We start from the raw sequence: 18,201 nt of genomic DNA, 5'->3' as shown, positions 1-18,201 counted from the left end.
GAGCTTAAATTGGAAACACCCATCAGGGGTGACAAAAGATGTACGTTTCTGGGAATACTGAGCTAAAGAAATTTGGTGGTGTGATGACAATAGATAAAAGGTGAAAAACCACTTGCCAACTCTGACAAAAGTTACCAGTTCATTAATTCTTGGCAACAGAAATTGGCCCACATTTATGTTGTTGTTCAAATGGCGTAAGTCAACACACAACAAATGTTGCCATTGCTTCGTCTAGCCACCACTAATGGGGGAAACACAATCAGAGACTTCTATTGGTTCAATACCCCAAAGAAACCTGCTTCTCCAGATCTTCAGAGACTTCATCCCTAACCATGAAAGGAATGTTCCTTACCTTGTGGACATTAGGTCTAGCATCAGCCTTCAAAATAATTCAGTACTCAAATCCTTTCAAATTCCCCAACCTACCACTAAAAACCTTTGGAAATCTTTTGAGCATATCAGTGCCCATATGCACTCCTTTATCAAACACCATCACTAGCTCTTTGCTACTGGGATCAAACACAATGTGCAAATTTCCATGGTCAAACTAACCAAACACAAGGGGGCCCTTTCATAGCAACATGCAATCTGCCCGGGTCAGCCTATTCTTGAATCTCAAATTAAACCACCTAAATCCAATCATGTCAATACGTTCTCCACTTTAACCCTGAGGACCCCTCCAACTTTATTGACAATTTTTTCTCTCTGCAGCTCCTCGTTGATTATAGTTTATGGGGACCCAGAATCTGCATATATTTTTAAGGATACATCAACAACAGTCATCCAGCACTCAAATTTAGGTCTGTGAGATTTACCATCAACATTCAAAACAAGGCTTCTACACAGACTCGCTACATTGTGACAGTGCTCGTTGTCACCTTCAGACGTTTTCTTATCTTCCTTACTTACTGGCTCACTCACACACTTAATAGACTCTTTCCTTCTCCTGCACACTTTTACAAAATGCCCTACAATGCCACAATTGCTACACTTTTGCATGGCAGCAGGACATTTTTTGGTAAATGCCAAATGTTCTTTACTGTCACAATGTTAACATCTGGTTTGATCTTTGGATTTGGAATCTTTTACACTGTACTTAGATGCTCAATTTCGAACAGTGGCATAATCTTTTGCATTCTGTTTTAACACCCTAGCACACCTACTCGACATCTCAGTTTTTTTAACAATTGCCAACACATCATTTAGCGCAAAATCACCACTGACCCGTAAATGCTCCTGAATGGCTAGATTCTTGGCGTGCATCACCAACAGGTCCCTGATGAAATTGTCTTGTAATACACCAAATTTTCAGTCTAAAGGTCATTTCTTTACCTCTGCAATGTACTCTTCCACTGATTTGTTTTTCCTTGTTTCTGTTGAAGGAACTTGTACCTGGTAATACCAATGCAAATATTTGGTGTATAGTACCCATCCATATCCAAAATTACAGCCTGGAAAACATTCACATCGTCCATTACCACCAATTTTGTCATTTGGAAGTGGAAAATATTTTTCGTCTACTGCATTCCCAAGCAAATAGATCTCCTTAAACCTGCAGTTCAATATATTCTCTGCTACCTCCGTCATCTTCAGCAATCGACCCTTGCATTTACTTACATACGTCTTCACTTGGATGCCATTGAAAGTTATATGAAGAATATGAAACACTTGTCGTTATTCAGAATCTGTCATCAAGGCGTCATGGAAGGACTCAAACAAGTTATTCCACCCAGGGTACCTCCTCACCATGTGCGGAACATTAACATTATCCTTACCAGAATGATGAGCTTTTCTTTTGAACCTCTACATTTGTGCCCATTACAATTTCTTTCCTGAAAAGTTGCTTTCCTTGCTGATATCACATTTTTAAGGCATGTTAGCCAATTGAAGACCCTAGAAGAGCCTTTCGTTCTGGTTCAGTAAGACAGGATTGGCTTAGAACCAACCCTAAATTCCCTTTGAAAGTGGTTCCTCCATTCCAACTCAGTCAAGCCACTGAGCTCCCATGCTTCTTCGCACAGTCATACTCTGTGGCAGAGAGGGCCCTTCACACCCCTGCTGTCAAGTGTGCTCTCATGTATTACATTGATAGAACTGAGCTCTTTTGCAAAACTCAACAACTTTATGTTGCTTTTGCCCTGCCACATAAAGGTCAGGCTCTTTCAAAAGCTGGCATAGCTAGATGGATGGTCAAATGTTTTCAAAACTGCTGCATTACAGCTTGGAGGAATTTCCCTGCTCTGCCCAGACAATATTCTACTTGCAAAAAAGGAGCCAAGTTCAAAACTAGACTGCAGGATATTCCTTATTGCATGTTGATTGGATTTTTTATTGTGGAATTGTGGAAAAAAGGAAAAAGTAGCAATTGTAATTTTGAGTAGCGTCTGTGTGCCCTTTGGCAGATTATGACCTCCTTGTCAAGAGATCACTTCTATTGATTTGTATTTGTGGATCCTAGGCTTCAGTTCACAACTTGTACCAAACTCTTTAATATATTAACTTTTACCTATGCCTATTTTTGTTTAAGGGCTTCACTAGACAAGGAAGCGTGTTTTAATCCCATTAACATTGATTATATTTTTCTCATTGTAGCGTGGCGATAAATAATCCTGACGTCTCTGCTGAAAGCTGCACTGTTTCAGAGATGGAAGAAGTCCCTCTAGGTGAGTTCTGTTGCATGGAGAATCTTTAAAGCACATTAATTCTGATGGATACTTCTAACCGCATATTCCTCACCATTAGACTATTCGCCAGGCACCAGGCCATAGCAATGCTCCGGTGTGCTGGTAAATGAAGCTGTGCAGCTCTGTTTTGATCTTGTCCCATGCAGTAAGTGATGGAGCGGAGCCACATATAGATGCCACCCCATGTGACAATGTCTGTTCTTTCTTTCAATGCCTTGAATTGTGGATCTAGAGCTCTGCTCTCTTTTCTTTGGTTTTCACACATTCTTTCAAAAATCATTTATTGTTTCTAAGGGAATGGTGCCCCCCAACGAGGCCTAAAGGGTTCAAACTGTGCCATGACTGCCAGAAACTGGTGTTGGTGTTGGCTGGCTGATGAGGGTTATGAACCTGAAACCGGTCCCAGGATGCTTGTTTCCAGTCCAGGGAAGACATGGCTTGGCAGTTCGGGCTGGACTGTTCCCATGAGGCACAGGGTCAGACTGATTTGCATATGGCCATGTCGGAACTGGAGTGGTGGAGTGAGCTAAAGAATGATTATGGATTAAACCCAGATCAGTTGACTGGGGGTGAGTGTTTGATTTGCTCAAATGCTCCGTCCACCATCCCTTTTGGTATCGCTCAGGTCTCTACTAGGGCCTGTCGGGCTGCTCCCCATTCCTCTAAAATCTGGGGACTCGTGTGGAGATGAGCCTCCAACCTGCACAACCCCAGCTCTTGCTTTTGTATACCACATTCTAGTTGTCGCACGCCATAGGTTGTCTTGATAGAGACTCCCCAGAGGACAACCTTCATGGTTTCCAATTCCACTGCCCTACTTGAGGTCGATCCCCAGTTCTCCTCAAAGTAACGAGTCAGCGTTTCAGTGATCACTGCAACAAAGGGGGGGTCCATGAACACCTCTGCACACAATCGCCAGGAGGGTATTTCCAGACATTCTGGTACCCCCACAGACTTAGCAAGACTGGGGAATGATCTGTGATATATCTAGGCAAGTACGTTATCCCATCCACCTCTGAAGTGAGGTCTAATGACAGGAAGAAGTAGTCAAGCCCGCTGGAGGTCCCTGTTGCCGGCGTACACACGAAAACGTTATTTTACTCGGGTTGCAATCCCTCCACACATCCCTCAACTGCAATCCCTCCCTGAGATCTTCCAAAGTCTCCGTCATCCGAAGCTTTGTGTTTGTGTGTGGGGGTTACCTATCCAACGTTCCACCCACCGCACAATTCATGTCGCCCGCTACGATTATACCCGCGCCCAAATGGGGCGCGCCCACTGTCATTAACTCATGGAAGAAGGAGATACAAACATTATTGAGGGCCCATATACTGAGAATTCTCAATTCCCTCCCATATAGTATACCATGCAGAACCACATACCTCTCCTCCGGATCTGTTATGTGATGTAAATATCTGAGGGGAATCCCTGGAGCTACCCATATTAGTGTCCCTCTTGCAAAGCCTGAAACATTTCTGACTCATATTTTAATCAAACTGATAAGTGCGACGGTGATGATGTGGATGATTTACCCCCACACAATGATGTTGAGGAGGGTGAATTATTGGTTGTATGGATTAGACGCTCAGCTGAGGTCCTGTACCTAAAGCTGGCTTCAATTGAAGTCAAGACAAATGCACTTACTGAGGTTTTGCACCCTTGGCCAGTCCCTACTGAGACCTTACTTCCATTTAATAAATGCCTGATTGATACCCTTACGTGTACTTGGATGGAGCCTTGCTCTTGCCCACCTGTCAACAGGCAGGTGGCCAGTCACTACTGACTAGCGCAAGGCAACCCCGATTTTCTTATGCGGCACCCAACTCCAGAGAGTTTAATGGTTCAAGCTTCTACCAGCAAAGCAAACTCTAATGCATGCCACACAACCTCTCCAGATAGGGAGTCAAAAAGGATATAGAAGTTCTGTAATCAGATGCTCTCTTCCTCCAGCTTGGCATTGTGTTTAGTCAATGCATTTTACCTACTAAGCCATTATACACACACTCTTTTGGGACAGGGCCAGTGTGATCTTGATGGCAGTCCCAGAGTAATTTTGAGACTCTTTGGCTCAAACCATTCAAGACGGCCAGGATGCGGTAAAATATATCCTTAGAGCTGGCCAGGATACTACTGACTATTCGAGGTGCATTGTAGGCCCTATTTTGGTGCCTCATTGCCCCATATGGATGTAATCCACTGGCTTTTCTTGAGACAAGCAGGTGTATCTAATAGAGATGCATTTTTATGGGACCTGTCTCTTTTGAAAAAAGTCTGTTTCTGCCCACCAGTGCTTTAAAAAAAGCAGTACCACAGTGCATTCCATGTCTTTTAGCCCCTGCCCGACAGTTTCATCAATAGCATAACCCTTCAAAGGCTATTCCAGAGGGCTGCTGTATAGACACCTCAGCAGTCACCCCATACCTTTCATGGCCGGGGATCAAGCAAACAACATGCAAGACACTATGGTTCCACTCAGGCCTCCGCTCCTGTAGAATTAGCCTCCAAGCCATTTTAGATTACCTTTAGTGGTACTCAGCCACACTGGCACACTCAGGCATTTTCTTACTGGGTGGCAGGCAGTGGCTGATCCTCTGCTAAGGTGGAGGATTAGCGCCCTACTGCTTTTTTACAGTGATATTAACTCGCAGTATTATCATTTTATTTTCTCTTACTTTCACCCACAGATTTGCCTGGGTGAGCATGGGCAGGGGAAGAGTGTGTGTACCCTTCTAAAGTGCGCAATGACTGCTTGACGGCCCTATTGGGCTGCCCAAAACAGTTGTGCGCTCTTCGCATGTTCTCCGTGCAGGCTGCATCACAGCCTACGCGGACAACATGCTCAGGCCTCCAGTCAGCGTCTGAGCACTGAAAAACGGTGCTCAGACAAATCACAATGCTGCCTTGCAGCATTGTGATTGACTGACTGGGAGCCTGGGTGTGCTTCCTGTGGCCAACTCTGAGCAAGGAAGGACTACGGAGGGGGTACAGGCGAGTAAGCGGCAAAAAGGTACATTTTTTTAATTTTTATTTTTATTAGTTTCAGAAACACATATTGCGCATAGCATTAACGTCATACATTTTGAAAGAACTAGTTCAAACAAACAATCCGTGGGTATCCAGTCTTAGTGCCCAATTGCCCTCCAACACAATTAAATTTGTCGGTACAGATATTCAATTAATACATGCAGATAGACAGTGCTTTATATCTTCACATTCTGATAATGTTTGTTGGTCCTTAGATCTCAAATATTGCAACAGTGGCTCCCAAATGTCTTTGGGTTGAAAAGGGGCAGGGAGTTCTTCTGCATACAATTCTAGGTTCTCCCTACAGTACACAAGATCCCTTATCCAATTGTCCGGCAGCGGAGGAACTGAACTGTCCCATCTCATCGCCACCCTCCTCTTGGCCAACAGTAATGCAATTCCAATAAACTTGCCAATTGGACCTTTCGGAGCCGGAGTGTAGCACAGCAGGCACACCTGTAGGTACAATGCAGGGTAATAGTCGTCATGGTTTGTAGTCTGTGTAGCACCTCCACCCAGACCCCAGCCACCTGATTGCATTCCCAGGCAAGGTGCCAGAAGTCAGCCCCCTGTGCCCCACATCGTTTGCACGTATCATTGTGCCGAAGGCCATATTTATGTAGCTTCAGTGGTGTGTTGTATGCTTAGTGCAAGAATTTAAAATGAATGATGCGTAAGTTACCGTTGGACGTGAATGCGCTAGTTACCTGACAGCGATAGTCCCACTCCTTTTGTGTGAGCTGAGGGAGGAGTCTATTATTCCAGCGATCAAGGCTTCTGTCCGTGCTAATAACTTTCTCGTCTCTTGCAGCCCTGTATAGCTTGGTAATCAGTTTCTGCCATGTGGGGCTTACTAGGAGCGTCTCTAAGGTTTGCAATGTCTGTGGTTCATCGGGAAAGGTATGGTAGTATGCCTGTATCGCTTTCTTAAGTCGTAGGAATTGGAAAAAAAATAACGGTGACATGTTGTGTATATTTTGCAACCCATCTATTGTGATGAAACTACTATTTGGGTAGAGGACTTGCATTTTGTCTATGCCTACTGATTTCAGGGCATGCATGGCTCCTGCCTCCTGTGTGACTGATAGTGCTGCATGTCGATCTAATGGGAGCATGGGGGCATATAGTGGGAGCTTCGCCGCTATCCGGCCCAGTGCCTGCCAGGCTGCAACCGTGGTCTCTATTGTATTGATTTCCTATATGGGGGTACCTCTGTGTGAGTATGACAGAATGCATCTTATTGGAATCGGGTGTGCATCCCCATCTTCAACCGCTACATGAGGAATGAATTCATGGTGCTGGTACCAGTAGTATGAAAACTGCGCTTGAGTGCATAGATAGTACAGATACATGTCTGGGACACTAAAGCCACCTTTACCATAGTCCAGTATAAGTGTATCCCAGCTCACACGGGGAAGCTTGCCTCCCCATACCAACCTCACCAATAGTGACTGTATGGTTTTAAGAAATTGGTGAGTCTATTTTATGGGTATGTTGCTAAATAGATATAGAAATCAGGGCAGGACCGTCATCTTGATACGGGTATGCGGTCAGCCAATGATAGCGGCATCCTTGATCATCTGTCTACTTGTTGTTCCAATACTGTGCAGGCAGAGCCATAGTTTTCCTTAATGACCATTTCCGGGTCGCGATCAATCCATATCCCCAGGTGTTTTGCTGGGTCAGATCCCCACTCAAGAGGAAACTCCAGAGCAGTAGGCAGGGGCAGTAATCATGGTCAGAGGTACTTTCACCAATTTGTTCCCATTGATGCTGATCCCCGAGAGGCGCTCAAACCTAATATACTCATGCAGGATTGGAGATAAGAACGTTTACGGTTCCCTGATAAAGAGCAACATGTCGTCAGCATAAAGTGATATGGACGATGGGCAAATCTAGGGGCCGCATCCCTATGCCGTTGCCTGATGACGCTGACCAGTGGTTCCAGCATAAGGGAAAAGAGCAGCGGTGATAGAGGGCACCCCTGTCTTGTGCCTCTACAGATCCTGATTGGTTCTGATGTTAGCCCGTCAACCCGGACGCGCACTCTTGGACCAGTATACAGTAACCGTATCCATCTACTGTAGAATTCAGGGAGCCCCATGTGCTGAAGTATTTGAAACATATACCCCCATTCGATGGAATCAAAAGCCTTGGCTGTGTCCAGCATCACTGCCTCAGCCTGAAGCTTAGAGTGAAGTATATGGAACATTGCGAAAATTGTTTGCAAATTGTGTGATGTGAACCTGTCTGGAATAAATCCAGATTGATCGGGGAGAACTAACATCGGCACTAATGGTTGGAGCATCGTGGTCAGGACTTTTGCCAACACTTTTGCATCAGTATTAATAAGTGACAATGGGCGATACGATTCGCAGATGTGTGACGGTTTGCCTTTTTTTTTTAACAAGGTGATTATTAGGGCTTCTCTTAGCGATGGCAGCAGTATTCCCGACTCGTAGGCTTCATTGTACATACCCAACATATCGGGTGTGAGTTCATCTGCAAATTCCTCATAGAATTCACAGGTGAGGCCATCGGGCCCTGGTGCTTTCTTGTTAGGCAATGATCGAATTGCCTCGCAGATATCAGCAGCCTCAATCGGTTGGCAGAGATATTTGTGTGTCCTACGGATAGCCAGGCGGTCACGACATCTGCAAGGTAATTTTCTAGCTCCTTGGAGTCAGTTACCCTTTTGGAGGTGTACAATTCTGCATAGCATGTGCGGAATGTGCCGCAATTGCTGATGTGGAACAGTGATCCCCCTGTGTGGTCTGTGAATTTTGTTATGATTTGACGGTCTGTTCTTTGTTTGATCTTGGAAGTCAGATTTCATCTGGGTCTGACTCACTCGCCATATGCACGGGCCACGTGTCTCTTAGATAGGTAACGTACCTCACCAGCCACCACTTCGTTATACTCTAGTATGAGATCTTTAATACTGGCGAGTGTTTGCGTGCATGGGAAAGTCTCATAGTCTCGTTCAAGCTGCTCTAATGTGTTTTCCACTCTGGACAGTTGGGCTCGGAGATCCTTAAGTATGCCTGCTGTTGTGCCAATATGTTTGCCCCTGATAGTGACCTTGAAGGCCTCCCAAAGTGTTGCAGCACTGCTCAGCGACTCTTTATTTAAATCAAAGTATTTGACTATAGCCTCCCTGATCGTTTCGGTGAATAGAGGATCAAGAAGCGCCTCTGATCAAAACCGCCATGTAAACTGATGGGGGATGCTAAATAGGATTCATAGTGTGATTCTAACGGGGTTGTGATCAGACAGTGTTCTGGGTAGCGTGTCTATTGTGGACACCCATGCATTAGCACTCTCACTCACCAGCCAGTAGTCCAGCCTTGACCTACTGCCGTGAGCGATCGAGGTGTGCATTCCCACCAGCCTATTAATGTTACGTATTCTCCATGCGTCTACAAGACTTAGTTCAGCCATCCCATTGTTTATAACCTGAGCAGCTCTGGGTGAATGGCCACCACACCCACTGAATTTGTCTTTGCTAGGGTCCAAATGTGTATTAAATTCCCCGCCCCAGATAATTTCAGCGCCAGGCCAGTCCCGTAATACATTAAATATGCCCTCAAAAAAGCCAGGCTCGTTAGTGTTGGATCCGTATACATTGACTATGGTTATAGCTGATCCAGCCAATTTGCCGTGAATTATAGCATATCGTCCCACATCATCCGTGCAGGATTTAATCAAAGTGAACACAAGATTTTTCTTTACAAGTGTGAGCACCCCTTTGGCATATGTTGAGTAGGAGGACGCCAGCCTGTACCCCGCCCACTGCGCATCTACTTTTGTTTCATAGTGCTTTGTCAGGTGCGTCTCCTGCAGGAGTACTATCCTGACATAATTTCTGTCCAAATAGGCCATTACTTGTCTAATTTTTTGGGGGGAATTCTGCCCTTGAGCATTCCACGTCATGCATGATATCTGCTCATTAAGTAGCACTGTCATGTTATACCGTCGTGAAATCTGCTTTTTGCATCTTTACAGTGGAGTGAAATATAGTTCAACATTGGTATCAAAGGATCACATTGAGCCATGTAAAACAGTCCCCCGTTACTCCACCTCTCATGTCCACCCCCACCCACTTCAGCACCCCCAACTTACCAAAGCCATCACTTAAACACAACAACAACCCCCAAATACAAGGTACAGTAGTCATTAGATGTGGGGTACACCCGTGGGGGAGCGCAGGAGCACCTTTAGCCTCCCAGGTAAAAAGGGAGGTGGCTGAACAATGTAAAGAAGTTACCCGCTTCTTGTAGATATCTAAACTGAGGAAAAGACATAAATGTGTTCCTGCTTGCGGCATCAACTACGGTGCGTGTGTTACAATTGAATTAACTTACAGCCATTAGGATATCGGGAGGCATCTGAGCGTGACCCCCTTTTGTATATACACAGAGCAAGAGGGAACATGGGGTCATATGTATCAAAAACCATATTTGCGATTCTCAAATAGCGATTTTTTGAGAATCGCTATTTGAGAATTGCAAAACGGGATGTATTTAAAAATTCGCACATATTTTGCGAATTCTTAAAATTCCTTAATTGCGATTAGCAAATTGCGAAATCGCAATTAAGGAATACCTTCCCATTCATTCCTATGGGCCAGGAGGCCCATAGGAATGAATGAGAAGTCATTCTCAAATTGTGATTCGCAATTTGATAATCGCAAATTCAGAAAAATTTCAAAGGTGCATGGATGTCATGATGACCTCTTGATGCACCCCTGAAATGAGCATGTGTGCGCATATGGCGCACATACATGCCATAAGGGCATGAATGTGCGTCACATGGCACCTAGAAAAATGCCAAAAAGTGAATTTTTTTAAGAAATCGCAAAATACCACCAACTTGAAGTTGGTGGTAATGTGCGATTTCTTAAGGAGAAATCGCACAACTTGGGTGCTTGTTACATAGCATTTAAGGAATCGCAATTTGCGATTCCTTAAATACTTACACAAAATGAAGGAATCGCAAAATTAGCGATTCCTTATTAGTGCGATGCGAAAAAGGCTCATACATCGAGTTTTGCGATTTTGTATTCGCAAACGCTGTTTTTTTGCGAATCGCAGCGTTTGCAAATACAAAATTGCTTGATACATATGCCGCCAAGTACCAATGGGTTTGTGGTATCAGCATGTAAAGTATGAGCACTCAGCCAGAGCAACCGTAGACTTAGTGTATCCTGGATTAGTCCTCTTCTTCTAGTGTGCCAGATTTTTCTTGACTGCGACGCCTTAGGGCTTTAGCATAATCCATGGCCGCTTTAGGGCTAGTGAAGATCCTGAACTTCCCCTGCGCACCAATGCGCAGGCCGGGTAGAGCATAGCTTATGGAACACTCTCCGCCAGCAGTAGCTTCTTCACCGATTGGTACTCCTTCCTTGCTGCTTGGACTGCGGCAATGAAGTCCGGATAGAAGGCCAGATTATTTCCTTGGTAGTTTATGGTGCCCTGTTCCCTGGACATGCGCAGTACTGAGTCTCGATCCCTGTAGTTCAACAGACGGGTGATAATCGGTCTTGGTGAGGCTCCGTGGGGTGGGGGGGGTGAGCCGCCAAGGTGCTCTGCCCCAAAAATCTCATGTAGCATCATCTCAACACAGGATTCCAGTCTCCTTGTGTTGGTTGATTCCGGCAGGCCAGTGATTCGTAATTTGTTATGTCAGGATCAGGCATCTAGGTACTCATTCTTAGCTTGAATGATGGCGAGCACCTTTTCCATGTCGAGAGTCTTGGTGGTCACTTCTAAGTTATTCTCAGCGTCCGAGATGCATTTTTTAGCTTCGCCTAACCTGGTGACGTGTTTATCTAGTTTTACCGACATAAGGTCCATCCTGATATTAAGCGCATCAATTTTTCCATCTATAGACTGGAGACTTATTTGCATGGCTAGAAGCGTTGTTTCGAGTGACGTTGAGTGTTCAATAATGGCATCCAGCTCTGAATCTGAGGTACCTTTCTGCTGCGATCTGCCTGGCGCACGCAATTCAAAGTTGAGCCGGGATTTTCCTCTGTCTGTTTTCCCCATGCCTGCCCTCTTAAGTGTTACAGCAGTGTGCAGCCTAATGGTGATCACCAATCCTCACTGGGCCCTGGAGTGCACAACGGTAAGCTGTGGGCACATTGTTACAAGAGGAGCAGCAACCAGCATGCATGTACAGTATAGAATCCAAGGAGTGAATTTATTAACCTGCGCAAGTTTAGAGCCAGGAGATGAGCAGTACAGTCACATCAGTGTGCAACCTAATGGTGAGCACCAGTCCTCACTGGGCGCTGGATCGCACAACTGTATGTAGCGGGCAACGTTGTTACAAGGGGAGCAGCAGCCAGCATGCATGTACAGCATAAACTCCAAGGAATGACTCTATTCACTTGTGTAGTTTCAGAATCCGGCGATAAGCAGTGCAGTCAGGATCTCACATCCAACCCGGCAATCACATTTTACACAAGCTGCGCTGTTTATGAAATCAGAGCTGTGGCAGTGGGATATTGTGCTAGGTTCTAATGTCTGGGCAGCTGAGGCAACTCTCCACTGTTCTCGCACCTCAGCTGCACGTCAATTGCTAAAATCAGCACCCAGTTCCTCCAGGATCACGGGCTGAACAGTGGGGCAGCAGAGGTCTTACTGAAGAGAGGCCTCCGGCGGGTCTAGTCACAGCGCCGCACTCAGAGGCATCAGTGGGAGGATATTCAGCAAGCGCTTGCAATGGTGGCCCTCCGCACCGCCTCCAATGCTCAACATGGGCCCGCCCAATTATCAGCGCTCGGGCACGGACACCGCCGGCCGTCACCGAGCCGCACGGAGCACTTGTCAAGCGTTCAAAGGTATTGTGTCCCCCTGGGAGACCTTTCAGCGCTCACTTAGTCGTCCGCCGAGGCAAGGGCACGTGGAGGGGGAAACAACCTTTCCAACGCAGTCATTACATCGCACTACCTTTACAACGCAGTCATTACATCGCAACATCCTTTACATCGCATGCCATTACATCGCATGTCACTACAACGCATGTCATTACAACACATGTCACTACAACACATTCCATTACAACGCATACCATTACAACGCATAGTTTTTACCCCTACACTATCCAACATTTACCCTACTGTTGCACTCACTGGAGTGGTAATAGTAATTTTTACCCCTACTCTATCCAACACTTACCCTACTGTTGCACTCATTGGAGTGGGAATAGTAATTTTTATCCCTACTCTATCCAACACTTACCCTACTGTTGCACTCATTGGAGTGGGAATAGTATTTTTTACCCCTACACTATCCAACACTTACCCTACTGTTGCACTCACTGGAGTGGGAATAGTAATTTTTACCCCTACACTATCCAACACTTACCTTAAATGCAATGTAATGATATGCATTGTAATGGTATGCGTTGTAATGGTATAATGCGATGTAATGGAATGCATTGTAAATGTAGTTTCGAAAAATGCGTTGTGATGACATGCGATGTAAAAACATACGTTGTCCAATGTGGTACTATTACTCCATCAATCTGCTTCCAGTCCATTCATTTAATTTGACAATTCATGCATGAGCACTAAAGTCTGACCCCAAACATGCCCCCCTTTGTTTGCAGATCATTGAAGAAGAGCATATTGTGTAGGTGGGATGTTTTCAATAGTTCTGCTTCCACTTTAAAACATGAATTGGCGGGCGCCATTTACTTCATGCAATGGACAACTGTGGCTATACATTAGTACAATGAATCCCTCAACATTTCCAAAGTGAACAGGATCAACAGGACTTGGTCGATCTGACAGAAATTGAAATATGGGAGTAGCAGAAGAAAGTGCCATCCAGGTGTCATAAGCTGCTTTCTTCCCTCTCTCATGAAAAGCCGACATGGTGTCGCAACCAGTAGCAGCATGGAAAAGGGGCAGAGAATCACATATATCAATTCCTAAGCTTTCTGCATTACCGTGCGCTGGTATGTAGCAAAACATTTTTCTGTACCAAATGCTAAACACAATTGTTGACATTCAATATTTTTAAAAATAGCAATCGCAAGAACTACTACATCGGTATCTACTGTACGAATCATTATTTCGGAATGAACTTCAGTTGCTGCAGGGAAAGAATGAAACAAAACTTATGCGTCAACTTTCTCATGATTGCAAGGCGATATAATCTTGAAATTATAATTAGTGTGTAACTTCGAACTTCATCCTGACAGGTGACAACTACTTGCTTCCCTTCGATGGTAATAAGTTGCACATGTCCACTCAGTAAACCAAAAACCTCTGTTTTATTTTTGCCTCATCTAAAGAAACTATGCCAATCTTTGGCTACAGGAGTGTTAGATTCAACTCGCTTGCGAAGACCCTCACCTCTTTTTTCTCTAACACTTTGCTTGATGCTTTCAGTAATCTATATATATCCCACACAAGATCCAATCATTTTACATTCCTTGCTTGAGTATCTATGTAGGGTATAAAATATTTTGAAGGGTAATCAAATGTTTTACAAGACTTGTAATTAGCATACTTTCGATAGCTGTACCATTTAATATATTTACATCCACCTCTGCAGCAGTGTTGTATATATTGGTACTTTCGGCAACGCTGTCCAATAGCTGCAACTTCTGTCCTTGTTTGAGTTTTCCATTCACAGATATAGATGGCCGAAAAGACTGATTTTCATGCTTGAAAAAATCTTGTCTGACACCCTATCTATAATCTAGAAAACAGATTTCAAATACTTTTTACCAAGGATAGTTTGTCTTTGGACTCAGAAGTTTTGTGCAGGCTGGTGCTGAATAATTGAAGTTTGTTCCTTGGTACGGTATCTGTAATGGGCTTTGAACACATTTGCAACACCTCATGAAAATTGGAGTTATATTGCGCTCTACCAATTTCATGTGCTGTTTTCACTGATGTGATAACTGTAGCAGGCATAACTTTGTTGCTGCCCAGATTGAACAGATCACCACTCTCCTCCAATTTGTTGCAACAAGATCATCATGCTGGACAGCTTGACCTCTGGCTGTGGGTGTTGCAATTAGGTATTGTTTTAGCTTGGAACTCATTTTCAGGCACTACAGAAGACTCATTGAAGATGAAAAAAAGAAAGGAACATATTAACACATATGAATAAATGTTGATACATGTCAATAAGTATGAATATTTACATCAAATTTATAACAGATTTGAATTTAAAAGTGTTCTATGTGATTTTGGTGGCCATTTTATGACGTCATAGGCAAGATCCACTTAGAGTCTCGCTGTTATATGATTACTTGTCAAGTCTCCACTCACCTGAAATCCAGGATGTTCAATTTGAGAGATGAGACGATTGTTCTCTATACCCCCGAAACTCTATACCTGTTCGGCTGTACTCAAAACACAGCTTGACAAGAATAGACTTCCTGGGGAAGGGGGAAAATGGGACAAAATAATAAAAAAAGAAAACAAACACACTTCTTCCTTTGGAGCAGGGAACGTCTTTGGCGCGGACTGCAATCTAGTCAGTTACTCTGTGGACCGTATTGACTTTCTGATTTCTGGCATCTAAATACAATAAACAACATTAGCTAACACCTACTTACACATTGAATTCAGTTGTTTAAACATTAAACACGGTGCATAAAACTATACCTTTCTTTTTGTATATTGCGTAATTCACAAGAAGCCTTATAGTCACTCTCTAGCATCTGGAGAAAAATGTCTGCAACAATGTATAGAGCTTTCTGTAGTAAAACAACATGAATTACGTGAAATGCATATAGTCACACATTCACTAATACAAATCTTTTAATGCCTTATGCCACACTTACTCAAAAAAATATGCGTCTGAATTCTAAATATAAACTCTTAATAAGATTGTAGGGATTGAAGTCCAAAGTCTCAAGATTAAACAAATATTGAGAACAGCTTGGAGATGAGTCTCTCCCTCTTGAAGTTTTTCAATGCCCAAGAAATGCGGAATGAGAACAAAAGTACCTTCATGAGTTGTGCGCTCTGTTCACTGTCTTTTAAAATGTTAAATAAATAGAAATACCTGTATCTGAATTCCACGCTCTGTCTCTGCAAACGGGAGTATGTTGCAATCAATACCTTACTACTTTTCCTTTCGTTGTTTCTGGGAGGGTAGATTCCCCAGACGAATCGGATTCAGAAGAGGGAGATGTCCTGCTGGCTTGGCAACCAAAGCTCACTCGGACAGTAGGATCGGGTCCGAAAACCAATTGGATGAAATCTGCAACGCGGCAGCGCCAAGACGAGAAATCAGGTAAGTGAAGATTAGGAGGACGAGAGCCAGCGTGTCACATGGCGCTGGAGATCTACTTATAGGCCTCAGCGGGGGGGGGGGGGGGGGGGTGCATAGACGCCTGCACCGGCTCACATGGAAATGAGCTCAGCTCTTTGCAGGACACGTGTACCTTCAACTGCAGACAGCAGATTTCAACAAAATCATGTTTTTATGGCTTTTATCGATTTAAAAAGCCAAACAAAGTTTGTTGACAGCAGTATGTGATTTCAGAATAAATGAGAAAGATTAAACAGAGCAGTTAAAGATTATCACCAACAAAAAAAACACGAACAACAACAATTATACACAATTAGACTGGGAATGTTGGACTGAGAACCACTGTATAATTCTATTGGTGTATATTTAATAAAATATGCGGAAACACTTACTATGCAGAAACACTTAATGCACAATGTTGGTACTAGCCATGTTCAAGACACGACCCCTAACATTACTATTACAAAGACGAACGTCTGTACCAACTTTCAGCTTTCTATCCCAAAGTGAATGATTTTCGTTCGAAAACAGGCTGAACAGCCGTACTGTTACTTATGAATACTTGCCAGGAACCTGACCGCATCTGTAAAGGTTCCTTAAGCAGAGGTCCCGTGTTGGAGGGAGGACCACCGGGGAGTCGGGGAGACTATTCCGGGGCACCTTCCTACCGCAAAGTTATAGCCGAGTGCCGCTGAGAAGCCCCCTCGGGGAGGTCTTTCTCCTATGATCGTACTAGGCCCAGTAATACCACCACACAGGACTCAATATCAGTTGCTTGTCTTGGTTCTTTATCAGCAGTAGTACGTTCAATATTTACAGTGGGATCGAGGGATCCAGTAAGAGTCTCAATGTCTGTTAGAGGGATAGGGTAGCGGGACAGTCTTAGTACCAACCAGGTACGGGAGGGCTCTGCGCTAGACCTTGAGTGCTGGTCTCAGAGCGGCTCGGACGTGGGGGGCCGCGACGGCGTCTGCAGGGCTCGGGTGGTAGTTCCTCTTGGGTCGAGCCGCGACACAGTCAGCAGGGCTCCGGTGGTAGGTCCGCTTCGGTCGAGCCGCGACGAGGTCAGCTGGGCTCTGATGGTAAGGTTCAACAAGGTCGGGCCGCGACAGCATCAGCAGGGCCCCAAGGTTCGTGAAGGTCTTTAAGCACGGTGGAGCCGCGACGTCGTCAGCAGGGCTCAGAGTGTGGGTTCAGGATGAGTCTTCTTCCGTAGGGTCAGCCGCGATCCGATCAGCAGGGCTCTTGACTCCAGGATACAACTGTTGTCCTGTTGTCGGGTCGCCCCAGATATAGGACTGGGGCCCTTTGATGTCCGGACCCTTGCGCCCGGAGGGGGCGGAGAGGCCGGGTAGGGAGCGGCCAGACGCCCAGCAGGAGAGGCGCAAGGCCCCAGAGAGCTGTGGGGCGATCGCACCTAGGTGTGGAAGGACGGTTGGGGGTCCCATCGATACTGCCCTCCGCCGGGAGTGGGAAGGGTTCACGTGGTATCCCCCGGGCCAGGGGTTGGCGCCTCGATGTCGGGCCTCGCTGGGACAGAGGCCGGGTGGAGCGGGGTCACGTAGGTGGTCACGTGGAGTGACGTATAATCCAAAATGGAGGAGCCCCGAGGTGCATGGGACCTCGTGCGGCTTAGCGAGGGGGAACAGGACCACGCCACGAGGCCGGCTCCAACATCCTGCATGCCCCTATGTCAGTCACTACAAAACTATTAATGCTGCATACCTTATTGTTCAGCAGTGAAGCTTATCAGATTGTTTCAACAAACTGCAGTTCGTATAACAGCCACTAGATGTGAGTATGAGCACACGCCTCAAGACTTGGAAGCAGCAGAAACATCAGGCTACAAGAGAAAACTACATTCTCTGGTGAGTTTTCGTCCAGCCTCTCTGAACAGCTGGATATCCTTGCAGCAGCAAATCACAGTTTTGTGAACCATGTTTGAGCGAACAGGAGCTAAACTAATGTTCTGCCTCAGTGACGGAGGCATACAAACTGCTGGAGGCTGCATTAAAGATACGTAAAGCTAAGTAACTAATCAAAGCTTGTTCATCTCCTGTCATTGCACAACGGATGCAGGTCACACAAGAATATGGTTGAAATCGCTGCTGTTGTGAACAAAGTAAGGCCCTGCAAGTTCCTGTAATCTGTCAGTTTCCCCTTCTGAATCAGACATTTAAAGGAGTGGCGCCCAGCATCTCAACATG

At 45.1% G+C, this 18,201-nt stretch overlaps 1 protein-coding gene across 1 annotated transcript in view; it reads left to right on the top strand.

Moving 5' to 3' along the window:
• Window positions 1-18,201, top strand: part of LOC146772766 (rho guanine nucleotide exchange factor 11-like) — a 288,100-nt gene that overhangs the window by 198,467 nt on the left and 71,432 nt on the right. Inside the window, 1 exon segment of the mRNA XM_085637030.1 lies at window positions 2,593-2,657. Coding sequence (XP_085493156.1) covers window positions 2,593-2,657 — 65 coding nt within the window.

This window comes from Triturus cristatus, chromosome 12 (genome assembly GCF_964204655.1).
Source record: "Triturus cristatus chromosome 12, aTriCri1.1, whole genome shotgun sequence".
NCBI classification, from domain to species: Eukaryota; Metazoa; Chordata; class Amphibia; order Caudata; family Salamandridae; genus Triturus; species Triturus cristatus.
The sequence above is the reverse complement of the archived record's forward strand: the minus strand, read 5'-3'. Positions and strand labels throughout refer to the sequence as shown.